This window comes from Lytechinus pictus, chromosome 3, assembly GCF_037042905.1.
Source record: "Lytechinus pictus isolate F3 Inbred chromosome 3, Lp3.0, whole genome shotgun sequence".
Classification (NCBI taxonomy): domain Eukaryota; kingdom Metazoa; phylum Echinodermata; class Echinoidea; order Temnopleuroida; family Toxopneustidae; genus Lytechinus; species Lytechinus pictus.
In genome coordinates, this window is record NC_087247.1 from 72,577,570 (window position 1) to 72,593,263 (window position 15,694).

Consider the following 15,694-nt stretch of genomic DNA (forward strand, 5'->3'; position numbering starts at 1 on the left):
TACTCAATGCTTATTGCTTTTCAATGTAAACATAATTTCACTTTTTCATGTACGGTACACAAAGTCTACGGGGAAACGGAATTTCTGTTTTCAGATTTTCTAAAACAGAAAAGGCCATTTTTTTTACAGAAAATCACTGTCCCTATTCTTGGTACCCTATATTCATTTGAATAATTAAAATTGTGCTTATTGACTTGTACAATATGTATTTTATGAATAGAGCGAGGGAGATCTATTGCAAGCATGTGTCATTTAATGATTATCATTGATAATGATATGGGTTAAATTTTAATGAAAAATTAGTTGTTCTCACTAAATTTATCTTATGTTTTTTTTTGTGATCCTATCCATTTTGCAGAAGAAGTTCAATTTCATCTTTACCCAGACCATCTACTCCTGTTCAACCAAGTACCCCACATACTAGACACACCAGCATCTCAGTACCCCCTAGTTCTGTTGGTCCTGCATCAGCTAGACGTAGATCTGGTATCCCTACTCCCAATAGACGAGCAAGCACTACTACCAGACCAGGGAGTAGGTTGGCAGCACCCTCTGCAATATCAAGGTAAAAAAAATGTACTTTCATTTCAAATGGCAAGTTGAAATTTAAAATAGTGGTCAGGGGAGGACCTTTTTGTGTCTTTATATATATATAAACCACAAAGATTCCAAAAGATTCATCTTTGTGATTGAAGCTATATTCTTTTATTGTAAAACTATTGCCTGTGTTTTTTATCTTTCGCTGAGGGCCACAAATTTTCGGAAATTAAGTACATGGGCCACTGAGTAAAAAAAAATTAATTAACTAAATAAAAAAGTGATCAGTAATGAACCCAAATTTTAAGGGACAGAACATGTATGTTAGCATCGTGTTACAGTGCAGATTTCCAATAAAAGTTGCAAGTGATTTTAACCTTTTTGAAATGGAGTGAGAAGATCTTTAGATTATATTCAGAATTTAAAGACCCTGACCAAATCTAAAAGTGAAATTGAAAAGTGGATACTATACACGTTTTTTAGAAATCTTATCAAATGTTTATTGAAAAAATGGCAATACCTTTTTTTTTTCCAATGTATTTTTTTTATTTTATTCTTTTGTATTTCTTTGTTTCCGACCCTTTTTATACGTCCGTCTAGACGGGACGTATTATGGTTTCACGCTCGGTGTCCGTCCGTCCATTCGTTAACTTTTCCTTGTAAACGCGATAACTCCAGTTTAACTTAACCTAGGCCCATATAATTTAGTCTGTATGATACTAGCATGGATCACAGGAAGCCTATTGATTTTTAGGTCAAAGGTCAAGGTCACAGTGACATGTTTTCATCTTACCCTTCTGCAGTCCTTGTAAATGCGATAACTTCAGTTTAAGATAACCTAGGCTCATATAATTTGGTGTGTGTGATACTAGCATGGATCTTAGGAAGCCTATTGATTTTGAGGTCAAAGGTCAAGGTCACATTGACATGTTTTTATCTTACCATTCTGCAGTCCTTGTAAACGCGATATTTTCAGTGTAAGTTAACCTAGGCTCATATAATTTGGTGTGTATGATTCTAGCATAGATCCAGTGACAAAAATACACGGGGCGGCGGGCGATTTCGCCACGGAAATGCCTAGAGTTGCCCTCGAAATCACCCAAAACCATGCTTTCGGGGGCGACATAAAATCTTAATGTCGCCCCCGAAATTATTGACGAGTGATAACAACTCAGCGGCCCCCTAGCGCCATATGCTCGAGCTCCACTTACCATTTAAAAATCATCCAAAATCATGAACAAACCTTGACAATAGCGAGGAGCACAGTTTCAAATTCCGAAGTTGCGTCTTTTTTTCTGTAACGGTCAAGGAAACAGTTGCATGAATAGGGGTCCATTATGACTACCACCATGTGCAATTTCTAATGCACATGTTTCCCCTACAGATATCACAATTCTGTGATAAAATAATTCGAATTACACAGGAAATAAATCCCAGAGTCTAGTAACCTAGCATTGGTGAGTGGTCATTCGGCTTTGCTTTTCAAAACGGCCTATTAACATCCAAAATATTTACCTTTTTTTTTTATTTATAACTTAAAAATCATTCGTTTTATTTTTCTCGGGGATTAGGTAAATATCAGACAATAAATCATCAAAGAAACCTCCATCTATTTTACAAGGCCGGCGGGATGCTCAAGCACGCACGCATTGGCGCTTATACTAGCTAGCCAGTCTGAGCTGTGTCTCTCTGCCAGAGCTCTGGGGGACAATTCGCTCAGTAAAGGCCTCAATGACGGTGATTTTCTGTTTCAGACAGAGTTTACATTTCAGGTATATTATTCAAATCTGCCAATAAAGTTTGATGATTTCTACATTGTCAAGTATATTTAAGTTATTAATGAATACATTCTCACCGAATTTAGACTCCCCCATAGAGAAATGCAATTTTCATGGAGATCTGCGTTTTCAAAGAACTTCAGCAAAAGTTAGGGTATGTGGGTCTTTATTACATGGTATTACAGGTTATTGTACTGGTGGGTGTTTCATGAAAGTTGTCAGCACTAACAAGATGTCTTTCTCCAACAGTTACCATAGTAACAGTCAGAGGCCAGTGCTTCTCAGCCAATCAAAAGCAGGGATTTCACTAAAATAGTCAGCACTGACAATTTAGTCAGTGCTGACAATTGTCATGAAACACCCACCGGGAATAGACAGAGTAGAAATTAGATATTGAATTCATTTATATCCAAGTCTAACTCACAGTCACACACACACCCACATCTAAGATTCTAAGCATGAAATAAAAATAACTTTAAAAATCATACAATATTAAACAATAAGTAATAATTCATTAATAAGTGAACAGGTATTCCTCAAAATTAAAAAAAAATAGCATTTAAAAAGAGCCATTGAAATGCAAAAAGAAGCCCCCGAAAGGTAGAAATGGAGCCCCCGAAATTTGACAAAAATTTAAAATGGAGCCCGGGAAAAAAAAAAAAAAAAATCCCTGCATAGATCCCAGCAGTTTTATTGATTTTGAGGTCAGAAGGTCAGAGGTGAAGTCGCCACCTTCCACTTTTCTTGCTTGACCAATAACTCCATTTTCCGCCTTACAGGCGGGTCTATTATGTGCTCGCCTTAACGACACTCTTGTTTTAATTGAAATCGACGGCGATGTACTATTTCAGCCATAAATAACATATTTATTCAATTGCTTTTAATCAATTAAAATAAAAGATAATGATACATTTATGAAATATTGGCTGCATATAGAATTTGCATTTGATTTATACATGAAATCACGTTTTTGAGCAATTTTAGGTCTGGCATGCAGTTACGAAATCTTGCATAACTTAGGAAACCACATACCCCCACGTTGCAAATTTGGTCCTAAAAATTGTGCGAGACTTGAAAGAAAAAAATCATGAGACATTGCGGCTGATCTTTTCCCAGTTACAGATTTGTCGCGAAAAAAGTCGAGGGGAGGGGGCTAAAAAAGCCTACGGTATATCCTATGTGAGTAAAATGGAAAGGTTCTGCCCTTGCAATACACAATGTTCGCTATTATGATCACAATCATGATGAAATTCAGTGATTAGAAAGTCAAAAAGGGGCCTAAGCTTTCGATCCTAGCAGAATCTTCGTCGGAGGCAAAATGACAAACATATATGAAATTCAGTGATGACGATTATCAATATATTTCCTTTATCAATCGTCTCTTTTTGTTTCATTTGAAATTTCGGGCAGGCCACACTACATTTTCTTGCAGGCTGCATTCATTACGTCTTACCCCCGTTTGGGAACGGACCGCAGTTCGGATTGCAAACTGCGGTATTTCACCCCATTTTGCGTTTGAAAATCTAAAACATCATTTCCAAGCCCTGGGGGTCGTTTCATAAAGCTGTTCGTAAGTTAAGAGCGACTTTAACAACGACTGGTGATCATCGCCAATTGTACCATTTACCGCAAGACATGATCACCAGTCGCTCTTAACTTACGAACAGCTTTATGAAACACCCGCCTGATCAACCCCGCTTGGCCAGGTAATCCCCACAGGCCAGATTATGAGCGTTGAGCCAAGGACGAAATGATAAACAACAGCTGTGCTATTACGTAAGTCTTCTCTGCCTGTAGAAGGACCTTCGGAATTAAATTATTGTATTCGATATTTAATCACGTTTTCAAAGGCATATTGTATTCAGAAATTCAATGCTAGCCCATTTTCAATTTCGAACAAAGAAAATCAACCTCGAAATAAGGAAAGTAAGTGAATAAAAAATGGCGAGATGTTTTCCCGGACCGCACTCGGGCTGTTGTGTTATCTTCGGACCGAGGTCAAGAAACAGGTGTTTTGATACTTACATTGCATGCCTGGGGCAGTAGGGTTTTCGTACTTGGAGAAGAGGGGTATAGTGTTATCAAACGGAGCTCTTTCGTCATGCAGCCTGTGGGCCGAAGTTTTAGAACAGGGGCACTGCTGTATATTAAGTTACCAAGACCCACCGTTGCTAACATTTTGTGCACGCTCCAGAATGGTACCTTTGATTTATATCAATGTCCGATATAATATGCATGGAAGTTTGAACAGCCCCATCTATTGTCAGAAGGTAGAATATGATATCCTTGCTAAACCAAGGATTTTCACCAGTGTAGGGCTCACATGAGTATTACAAACCCCCATTCACTCACATGTTAAATCATAGCTCATCAAAAAATCATCAAAAATCAATCCCACAATAGATTTTGCTTTAATTTACTGAAATTAGTCACAATTAACAGTACGTTAAAACTTGATATGTTAATCAGGTACTTGCCCAGCTCAATTAAAAGTTAAATGGCCTGAAATAAGACTAACTATAATTTCGGCCAGTTCATTGCCAGAAAATCCCGAAATGCATTGTGGGTAATAATAATTAAAATGAAATACAAAAATGCAGTCTAGCCTCCCCAAAGGCCTTAATTATGAAAGAGCATGAACACGACATTGTTTCTATCATTTATATTTTGATATACAAACATTTTGTCTATTTTTAATGAATTGTTTTAATCAATCAAGTCATGTGATCTTTACTTACGCCTGTCCGACATGCTTTGCGCGCGGATGAATTACTCTCATGTGCCCTGTAATGCACACATGATCAAGTGATAGTACCCACACTCCAAAGTGGGTGATATCCAATGTTGCTCAATTACACTACCAGGTAGTTTGCTTCCTATCATACTATTATAAGAGAAATTCTTGAAAGATAAATCAATAATTTGCATAAGTTTTTATAATGCAATCCATTTGTTTAGTAAACATTATTTCAAACTGGTTATGATCAATTTATGAAAAATTTGAATGAAATGACCATCAAAGTGCTTATATATAAAAAAGATATTATATATATATTGTGAAGAAATGAATGAAGAGAACAATGGTAGGCCTAGCTTAAATCAAGGTTCCCCAGAGCTATCTGCCCTTTAGCAGATATATATAATATATATATGTGTGTGTGTGGTCACATTTCAGTTGGGTACATGCAAAAAGGGTGGCGGATGAACAATTTTCCACACGGTGCCATGGATAGATTGTTGCTACATCACAGCATCTTGACCAAATTTATTGAGTAAGATCTCATTTTAAAGCTAGAACTATAAGCTAAATATATTACTATAAATTATATCAATACAATATCAGGAGCAAACACTATAGCAACGGGTAATGGGTGGCGGAGCCGGTGGATGCGGTGTTTGATAAAATGTTAATTAAACTTAATTAACAACTTCATAGAGTATGTAATATGACTGTCAGCCTCATATTTCTCGGCAGTTTGAAAGCAGGGAACAACAAAATGTTATAAAAAATTGACAATTCTGAAAATATGCAGGAATGAAATACATGTGTTATGTCAGCTCTGATCTGCAACCTAATTAATTAGTAAAGTGGAGAAATTTGGTAAATTATCTAATTTGTAAACATAATTTTTTAGTATAAAAGTTGTGTATCATTGCAACAAACATTTCTACCCATGATGTAGTCATTTTGCCAAGCAAATAAACAATGACAGGCATTTTCGAGGCAAAAATGTGAAATTAAATATTTTTAGTCAATTAGTGTAATTAATATGCATACAATAATAGTAATTATTTGCTATTTGTTACGGATTTAATTATTGATGTTAAGATTAAAACTGAAAAATACTAGGCTGATGCAATGGAACATTAACTTTTGACACCATTTTATGTGCAGCAGGTCCAATTTCAGAAAAACACATTTTAAAATTCATATTTGCATTGACGTCTATGTAATAATTAGCTGTTAATTAGTAATTTTAAGGAAAAATATCTATAGGTATTTGAGACTTAAAACATTTTCAGTATTTACAGAATGGTAAAACCTATGACATGTCAAAAAAAAAATTGACCATTTTTACCCTGTTCGCGAAATTGGACCACCTGATGACATGCGACTATATATATATATATAAAGAACAAATATGTGTTGCTTGAGTAGTAAGCAAAATAAGCATGGCTTGCTGTCTGGTAGACTGGTTTTTTTTTCAAACAATAAACATACATGAATGTGAAGACATGTGCTTATCTCTGCATACTTGGGATTCAGTTCAGATTCTATTGTTTCATAGCATTTGATATGATACAAATATACTAGGCTTTGAGTAAGTATAGTGGGAATTATTTTCTGAGGTTGGACTGGCATTGTAATTCCCTCTATACTTTTGAAATAAAGGCCTGGTATATTTGTTTTTTATCCTACATTTAATAAGGTGGAATAATAGTCTATCTACTCTTGTACACGTAGTTCATCTTTTCTCAATCTGAACTTAAATATAGATAATGCGCTGCGCAGACTGATCTACTTTTCCCGAAACCACGCGCTCAGCGGAACGCGGATTTGTGCCTGCGCCGTCCCTTGACGAGACTTGCCTGGTGTAGTCAACTCGCTGACCGATGCGCCAGAGAGATTGCATGATCTGTGTCAATGATCTGTGACGTCAATGATGGAATAGTTGACTATTCCATCATTGACGTCACGGAATAGCACATTTTCTTCGGAGGGCGTTTCATTTTCGACATTATCGCAAAATAGTGAGAATATGTTTGGTCACATGATGCTATTTAAACCAATCAGCATATAGGATTTAATTTATGTAGGATATAAATTAAACTATGACAGAACCAGGTTGATCTATGTATATCTGTGATGATAACAATTTACTTTGATTTCAAATCCCAGCATGCCTAAGAATTATTTACCAATTTAATATTTTGATAAAACACTTAACTTTGTTCGATCACCCTACAGACCACAATCAGCCCAAGTGACCCGGAAGGAATCATCAAGGTTTTCTCCTCTTCTACTCAGTCCCCTCCAGACTCCACCTGAATTCAAACTTTCTCCTGATGGTCCAGATGATATCACCAAACCTTTACAGGTAGATGATATCATCCCTCATCCTGATGCAACAGGTTCTTCACCAGAGTTTACATCACAAAAGAATCCCACTCCTGATAATGTATTGAGAACAAGGACTAATCTACCAGTCAAAGAGTCTAGTCCAGTGACAAAACTTGCAACACCCAAAGACAAACCTTCAGTTGGAATGGTATGAATTTCATTAATAATTCAACTTTCTTTCTTTGTAATTACCCCCTCTTATGTTTCATATCATCGTTCTGAAATGCATGGAGATAACGCAGTAAATTTTTTTGACAAGTTTCTTGGAAGTATTTTACTACTTACAAGACCAAATATGTGACATAATGTTGAGTATTGATTACCATGACACATTTTCACTTCATTATAGTTTGCAAGAGGTAACCAAGAATTTAATGTTCTGAGATATGTTACTACTCTATTGTGCTAACACCTCAATGATGATTTCAGAGACAATCATGAATGATTTGTATTGTAGTAGAGCTGCAAAAAATGATTGTATGTGTGCTGTTAACCAGATCTCATTCCTACTTTTACATATTGGTTTTATGTTCTGATATTTCAGGGGAAAATATCATTTATATAATAATTGATGTAATCAAATTTTATCCATAATTTTTTTTCATAATAGGTCTCTCTTCTTGTTATATTCTAATGCATATCTCCTTGTTATTTTACAGCTCATTGATTTTGGCAGTGCTACACCAAAAGACAAGGTAAAAATATGAATTCATTATGCATTCATGATATAATTTCAAATTATGGTAACTTTGCCATTATGGTAATTACCATGAAGAAAACCTTGATTTTAATTGGTTAAAGAGCTGTTACCATGGTAGTTACCTTATCATTCGGTCTTAACAAAACTGGCTCTAGGAACCCATCTTACAAAGAGATGCAATATATTCAAATCACATGAAAACTGAGATTGACCTCAAATTGTGTAATTAGGATATAGGAATTGAGATAAATCTTAAATTGAGAAATGTTTTACCATCAATCTATCACAGCTATTTGTAAGATAGGGCTCAGGTTTAACTTTATATTAAGATGTACACTTTGTCGGATTGTATAATGCATTTGATGTGAGAAGTAGCTAAGAATTGTTAGATGATCGCTTTTCAGCACTGTCAAAGTTTCAATCTAATTTCCCCTATTAGGGAAATAGTTTAGACAAGGAAATCTCATGAAGGGTGACCATATTAATAAGCCACTGGGTATTTTCTCATACCTCTCATATCTTTCTGTTCAGGGCATGAAGACACCAATGCAACCAGAGCAAACTGCAGTCAAAGAGAACCTATTAATTGACCTGTGATAGACAACATCAAGATCATCTCATTCCTATTGACTGGTAACATTTCTCCCAGAGTACCATCTGATTTATTACCATGTTCATATTGTGCCGACTAATCAGAAGATATGATACCAGTCTACAGCAATCAATCTAAGATGATGAAAGTCACAAGAGACTGCTTGTCAGATATTGGTATCATGTTTCAAAGCAAACATAAGAATATCAAGACATTGATATCACACTGTTTTGAAAATGAGAAGAGATAACATTGCAGACACAATGGTCTGTATTCTACTGATATCATGTTAATACAGTTCATAATGTGATTCATCTCTTTAGTTATATGACAAGTGAAGAAAGATTCAAGTGTTACACCCAAATACAATCAACATGCCGTTGTTTTGAGTACACTACAATATTTTCAAATTTTTGTTTATCTTCCTCTTGAAATAATCATGAACGACTTGGTCTTGGATATTTTACCAAATCATCAATCATATGAACCGATGCTTTCTCAGATATTATAGTCAGGCAGCATATGTCATCTACTTCGACAAATTGGCTAAGTCTGATTTTTCACCTTTATGTGATTGGTGACATCACAAGGAACAACTTTCAACTTGGTGACATTTCTAATGGTCATCTTGACCATGTGAGGGGTCAAATTGGGGTTAATTTTTTAAATTGCCCCGATTGTGTCGAGTCATACATCAAATTGTTTGTTTTGTTATACTGAACAAAAAAGTGTACACAATCATATACTCGTGACCTCCCGTTAAGAAGTTATGACCGGAAATGTCAAAAGGTCAGCGAACTTTAATTAAATGGCAAATTACACTAAAGGTGTTAAGAAAGCTAATTTTTTTTCTTCTTTTTTTTTCTTTTTTTGCATGTGTGTACTTTTTTACTTTCGATTTTGATAAGTTCATCTTTAGAAGTCCTTATCCAGAAGATATAAAGGGTCAAGACAAGGTCAGGGAAAGGTCAAAATGTCAACAAACTTTCATTGGTAGCCAAAATACATTAAAAGGGGTTAGAATCTTAAAATAGAAGTTGGTTCTTTACTTTGAAAAGTCTCTATCTAAGAAGACATTATATATAAATGGGTCAAATGTGCTTATTTAGGAACAAAACAGATAAACAGGTAGACGTCGAATACATTCAGTGTGGTATCATGGTATTGCAGGAATACCTTGAAACGACTTGAGAAACCCTAATGCCTTTAATATCGTATCATCTTCATGATATTTCTGATTATGTGCTGTCATTAACATGGCTTGTACTATTTTATCAAGTGTGTTTTTCCAGAGCATACAACATGAAACTAAATTTAATACTAGTTCTCACAATAGTGATGTGCATAGATGCTGATTTTGTTTTTGTTCGTTTGTCGTTCTTGGTTTAGCAGGGGGGGGAGCTGCCCCCAGAAATTGTGAAGACTTGCATTTTTACCGAAATCTAAATATAATTGACCAAAAGTATGCACGAAATCCTTAAATTTCACTTTACAAAATGCAAAAGGGCCCCAACAACAAGCTCAGAACAGCACTGCACCAGAAATGTGTAGTCCTTCTTGGCTCCAGAGATCGAGTAATGGTAAGAATATATCACATCAGCATAATGGACACCCATGACTGACTACAATGACCATGCCTGCACGATTTTGCCTCTTTGTCAGAAATAATATGACCGTCACACATTAGAATTAATTAAGGAGCAATTGGAGCCCAACTTATCATATCATCCTCAATCCTAACCTCATTTTCTTATTTTAATCCAAATGAAATGTTAGACATCTTTCTTAGGAGCTGGGAGCACTGATCAATTGATGTATTTACTCTGTTTACTACACCTTATACCCCAATACATTACAATAATTTCTGTTAATGAAAATATTCTGTACAAGGCAAATGAAGGAAATGCTTCTTTACATATCAAAGACTAGTAAATTGAAAATGAATTGAACTTCAATTGAATTCCTGAATAAAAAAAAACTCAGAAAGACCTGGTTGCACTTATCACCTCATGAAGATGATAAGATTTTAACCCTATCCAGGCCGGGGGGGGGGGGGGCCTCGGAGGCCCTCCCCTCAACGATTCCCACAATATTTTTTACCGCGCCGCTCGCTGATTTTTACTTTCAAGTCTTGCGCAAGTTTTGAGACCAGTTTTGCGTCACACGGATATGCGGTTCCGAAATTACGCAACATTATGTTAGTGCATGTCAGACCAAAAACGTGATTTTGTGTACAAAGTCAATGCAAATTGTGTTTTCAACCAAAAATCATAAATGTATGATTATTTTTTGTTTTTCTGGTCCAAATGTATTTATTTTATGCTGTTTATGATCTCAGAAGAGTCCCCAACAAATTTCATTGAAAAAAAGAAAGAAAAACAAAAGGTCCAAAAAAACAAAGAAATACATAAGAAATTGCAAAAAACAATATTATACATAAGAAATTGATCTGATATCGCAATTTTTTTTATGTACACTTGCTAAGAACACCACAAAGAGTTTCTAAACCAAAAATTAGAACATTTGGAGTTTTATTTAGGGAGTAAGAGGGAAAAGTATGATTTCGCATACTAATTACGCATAAATTAGCATAATCACTTAATAGCAATTTGCATGAAATAAATTACTGAACAATTTTGTAGATTATGTCCCAGACATCCTGCGTGCCAATTTTCGGCGCGATCGCGCTGCCAAAGGCCGAGATCTCAAGGGGAGCCTGGGAGGCCCCCCCTGGCCATATGAACTCCCAAAATACCCCGGTCTAGATAGGGTTAAGGGCATAAGGGTTAGTCAAGTCGTTTCAAGGTATTCCTGCAATACCATGATACAAACCCTAATGCATTCGACGTCTATCTGTTTATCTATTTTGTTCCTAAATAAGCACATTTGACCCTTTATATATAATGTCTTCTTAGAAAGAGACTTATCAAATTAAAGAACCCACGAAAAATAAGACTTCTAACATTCTAACCGCTTTTAGTATATTTGGGCTACCAATGTCCTTTTGACCTTTCCCTGACCTTGTCTTGACCCTTTATATCTTCTGGATAAGGACTTCTGACGATGAACTTATCAAAATCGAAAATTAAAAACTACACACAAGCATAAAAAACACGAGAAATTAGCTTTCTTAACAATTTCAGTGTAATTTGCTATTTACTGAAAGTTTGTTGACCTTTTGACATTTCCGCTCATAACTTTTTAACGGGAGGTCAAGAGTATATGGTTGTGTACACTTTCTTGTTCAGTATAACAAAACAATTTGATGTGTCACTCGACAGAATTTGGGCAATTTCAAAAATTGACCCCATTTTGACCCCTACTATGGTCAAGATGACCATTAGAAATGTCACCAAGTTGAAAGTTGTTCCTTGTGATGTCACCAATCACATAAAAGTGAAAAATCAGACTTGGCAAATTTGTCGAAGTAGCCAGTAAATCATGACATATGCTGCATCACTTTTACGGGATTTGTCAGCTTTACATAAGGCATCAATCAAATTAATAATTTATATTCAGATTATGCTATTGTTTTTATTATTATTCTTTGTTCTTGGCAATATTGGCAAATATTAGAGGATCTCGAATGAACATCACTAATAGATAATGTACTAAGACATGTATAATCACTAATGTGTATACAGGTTTTATGCATCTCTGTATGTATGCATACAAATATGTGCATTTCATGTGTCCAATATGCATCCTTCTGCAAAACTGACCAAAAAATATATAATTTAAATTGTCTATCCATGTTATTTTTTGAATAATATAAACCTCTGGGTTATAGAGAATTCCATCCTAAATAGCAAAGCAGAAAAACTCTGAGGACAAATTACTTCATCATTTGTGAAAATATCATTAAAGATGAGATTCTAGAATTTGTATTATATAAAGCACAGACTAGTTTTACTGTGATCATGAAGGTCCATGTTATGATTTATCTTTGAAAGGAACCCAATTCCATTCATTCATAATACATCAATCACCTCATTATTCGAGAAATTTTGATAAAGGAAAGGGAATTTCTGTGATCATTGAAATACATTACAGTCTTGCAAATTAGTTTTCACTGATATAGCATTTGATAATTTATAACTCCCTTATTTCCTATTACATTTTCCATAAATTCTTGTTTACCTATTTATAGTTTACTTTATTTACAGTATTATAATCAGATTAATGTTAAAGTCTTTGAGTATACTATGATGCATACATGTATGTTATATGAACACTATATATATATACAGATATTTCTATTTAGCAGAATGAACAAGTTATATTAGAAATATTACATCATCATATTAATTATTGTTATTTCTTTTGATCCATTAATGAAGAACTGTACAGGTCTGTACAATGAATGGAACATGGCTTAATATCCTACAAAAAAAAATAAAAGGAATCATATTTGTTAGGCATTTTAGTCACATATAGAATAAGAGGAATCATATTTGTTAGGCCTTTTAGTCACATATAGAATAAGAGGAATCATATTTGTTAGGCCTTTTAGTCATAGATCTGTTGCAATCCCTGTCATGGTGTCATAATGAAATTATTTCCTAATGATGTCTGGTTTGATAATTAGCCTTGATTCATACATAGAGATGTAGTAAGTAGTTTACCATAATGGTGACTCAAGGCTTTCATTTACTGTGTTGTGATGACATGTTGTTCATTTGCCACCATTTGGGCTATTAATAATTCTTTGTAGAAGTATACAAATAAATACCCCTTTTCTTCCAACTCTCAGCACGATATTTTCTTGTCTTGATGAATAGCATTCTTTTTTCACAAGCACTGATATGAAATAAATGCTATGTTTGGGGGTAATGAAAAACATTGATTTGATATTTCACCTTGATTTGATACAAATAACTTTTCATATAGAATATTTACATCTCTTGTATTTGATATGAATATATACACAAGATGTACATTGCAAGGTTCTACTAGTAATAGGTAATTCTGATCTACTATAATGTAAAGCATTTAAATGCCCATTCTAAGGCGTATACAATTTTCAGAGTTACATGTACAGTACACTACAGGGAAATGCAGTTGTATGATAAAACAATCATGATATATAATACTGGCTTATGTATATTCATTTATTCATATAACTTTGTGAATGCATAGATGTATTTTAATGACACCTGAAGAGCTGTAGTTTTGGAAGCAAGTAAGAAATCTTACTTTTGTAGATTTTCTAACAGCATAATATGTTATTATTTCTTAGTACTAGGGTTGGCAATTTCCTGCCCAGGTGGGAAATAACTGGGAAAAGTAGTTTTCATAATATTTCCCTGTATTTCTAACTATTTCCATTTCCTAAAAAAATTACAAAGGCAGTATTTGCCAGTATTTTTCACTTACAGCCAACCCTGCTTAGTACTCAATAATTTGCAGTTTTAATGATTGCATATCAACATAAAAGTGTAGATGTGCACAATTTGTTTGCATTTGAAATACATACAATGTACATGTATATACATAGAGATATATTATAATTTTTGATTCACTTTTGAAGTTTATTGCAAGCTTTTTGCAATCACACAGAATACCAATGTTTGAACAAACTGAATGGAAAAAGAATTTAAAAAACATGAACCATATGTGAAAATTAATTCAGAATCATGTCTCTTTCTTCAAAACATGTTCTTTTTTTCAATCTTGCTTGTTTCTATGCCATTTTGTAATGGCAATAACTTGGGAATGTGGCTATCATAATGCATGAATTAGCTTGAAACAAGTTTATTCACATCTGATTTATTACAGGTCAAGTCCACCCAGAAAAAAAAAGATGATTCGAATCAACAGAGACAAATCAAACAAGCATAACACTAAAAATTTCACTACAATCAGATCTAAACTAAGAAAGTTATGACATTTTAATGTTTCGCTTATTTTTCACAAAAACTTATATGCACAATGCAGTGACATGCAAATGAGACAAGTGATGATGTCCCTCACGCACTATTTCTTTTGTTTTTAATTGTTTGAATCGTACATTATTTCAATTTTTCTAGATTTTACAACTTGGACGAAGTTGACTGAATTTCAAAATGTTAAAACAATGGTAATTCCACATGTTCAGGGAACATGAGGGGAAAATTAGAATATTTCGCAATGTAATAGAATATAAACAAATAATGGTGACGTCATCAGTCCTCTCATTTGCACTCAGACCAGGATGTGCAAATAGCTGTTATATGAAATTAGGCGAAACTATAAAATGTCACAACTTTCTTATTTTACATCAAATTTTGATGAAATTTTCAGTTACGATTGTTAGATTTTTTGTAAATACACTTTTTGTTGGGGTCAACTCCTCCTTTAAAGGAAAATACCCCAACTATAAAATGAATGAAAATGAAAGAAGCATAATGCTATTTCGCAAAACGTTTTTTCATACAACACTCTTATATTAGAGAGTCACTCTGTACACCTCTCATCTATTTATTTGCAGTGTGTGAGATAGATTCACCAAGGAAAGGCATAGTGCAATATTAATATGATTTACCATTTTCTTTTAATAATCATCGGTTGTTAAATTTGACAGATAGTGATTTCATTTATTAAACGCCTGAGTGAAAAAAACCTCATTTAGCATTATAATGAGAAAATATGAGAGATATTTCATGTAATAAAATTTAAAAAAAAGTGTGAGTTGGTGACATCTGTTCCCTCCTTTGTATACCGACCAGGATGTTTATATAACTGTTTTGTGAAATTAGTGAAACTTTCTAACATAACTTTCTTATTTAACATCCAATTTTTATGACATTTTGTGACATCTTATTCAAATGAACTCTTTGCTGAAGTGAACTTGCCCTTTAACATTTGTAACACTGTGATCTGATATCACCAAACATTGTCATAGAAGGACATGGAAAGTGACACAGTAGAATGCACAAGTTATCCATTCCATATAAGAAGTATCTCCATCACTCTGAATTACAAAG

At 34.3% G+C, this 15,694-nt stretch overlaps 1 protein-coding gene across 4 annotated transcripts in view; it reads left to right on the forward strand.

Annotated features, from left to right (window-relative positions):
* Window positions 1-14,356, forward strand: part of LOC129256732 (G2 and S phase-expressed protein 1-like) — a 38,947-nt gene extending 24,591 nt beyond the window's left edge. For 2 of the 4 annotated variants that reach the window (XM_054894899.2, XM_064097687.1), the window contains exons 8-11: window positions 359-565; window positions 7,285-7,585; window positions 8,097-8,132; window positions 8,669-11,091. In XM_054894899.2, the coding sequence (XP_054750874.2) occupies window positions 359-565; window positions 7,285-7,585; window positions 8,097-8,132; window positions 8,669-8,734 (610 nt within the window). In that variant the 3' untranslated portion in view covers window positions 8,735-11,091. Of the gene's footprint in view, window positions 1-358; window positions 566-7,284; window positions 7,586-8,096; window positions 8,133-8,668; window positions 11,658-12,126 lie in introns of those variants that run through there. The other 2 variants (XR_010293184.1, XM_054894900.2) reach the window with 2 other exon arrangements.
* The last annotated feature ends 1,338 nt before the right edge of the window (window positions 14,357-15,694 follow it).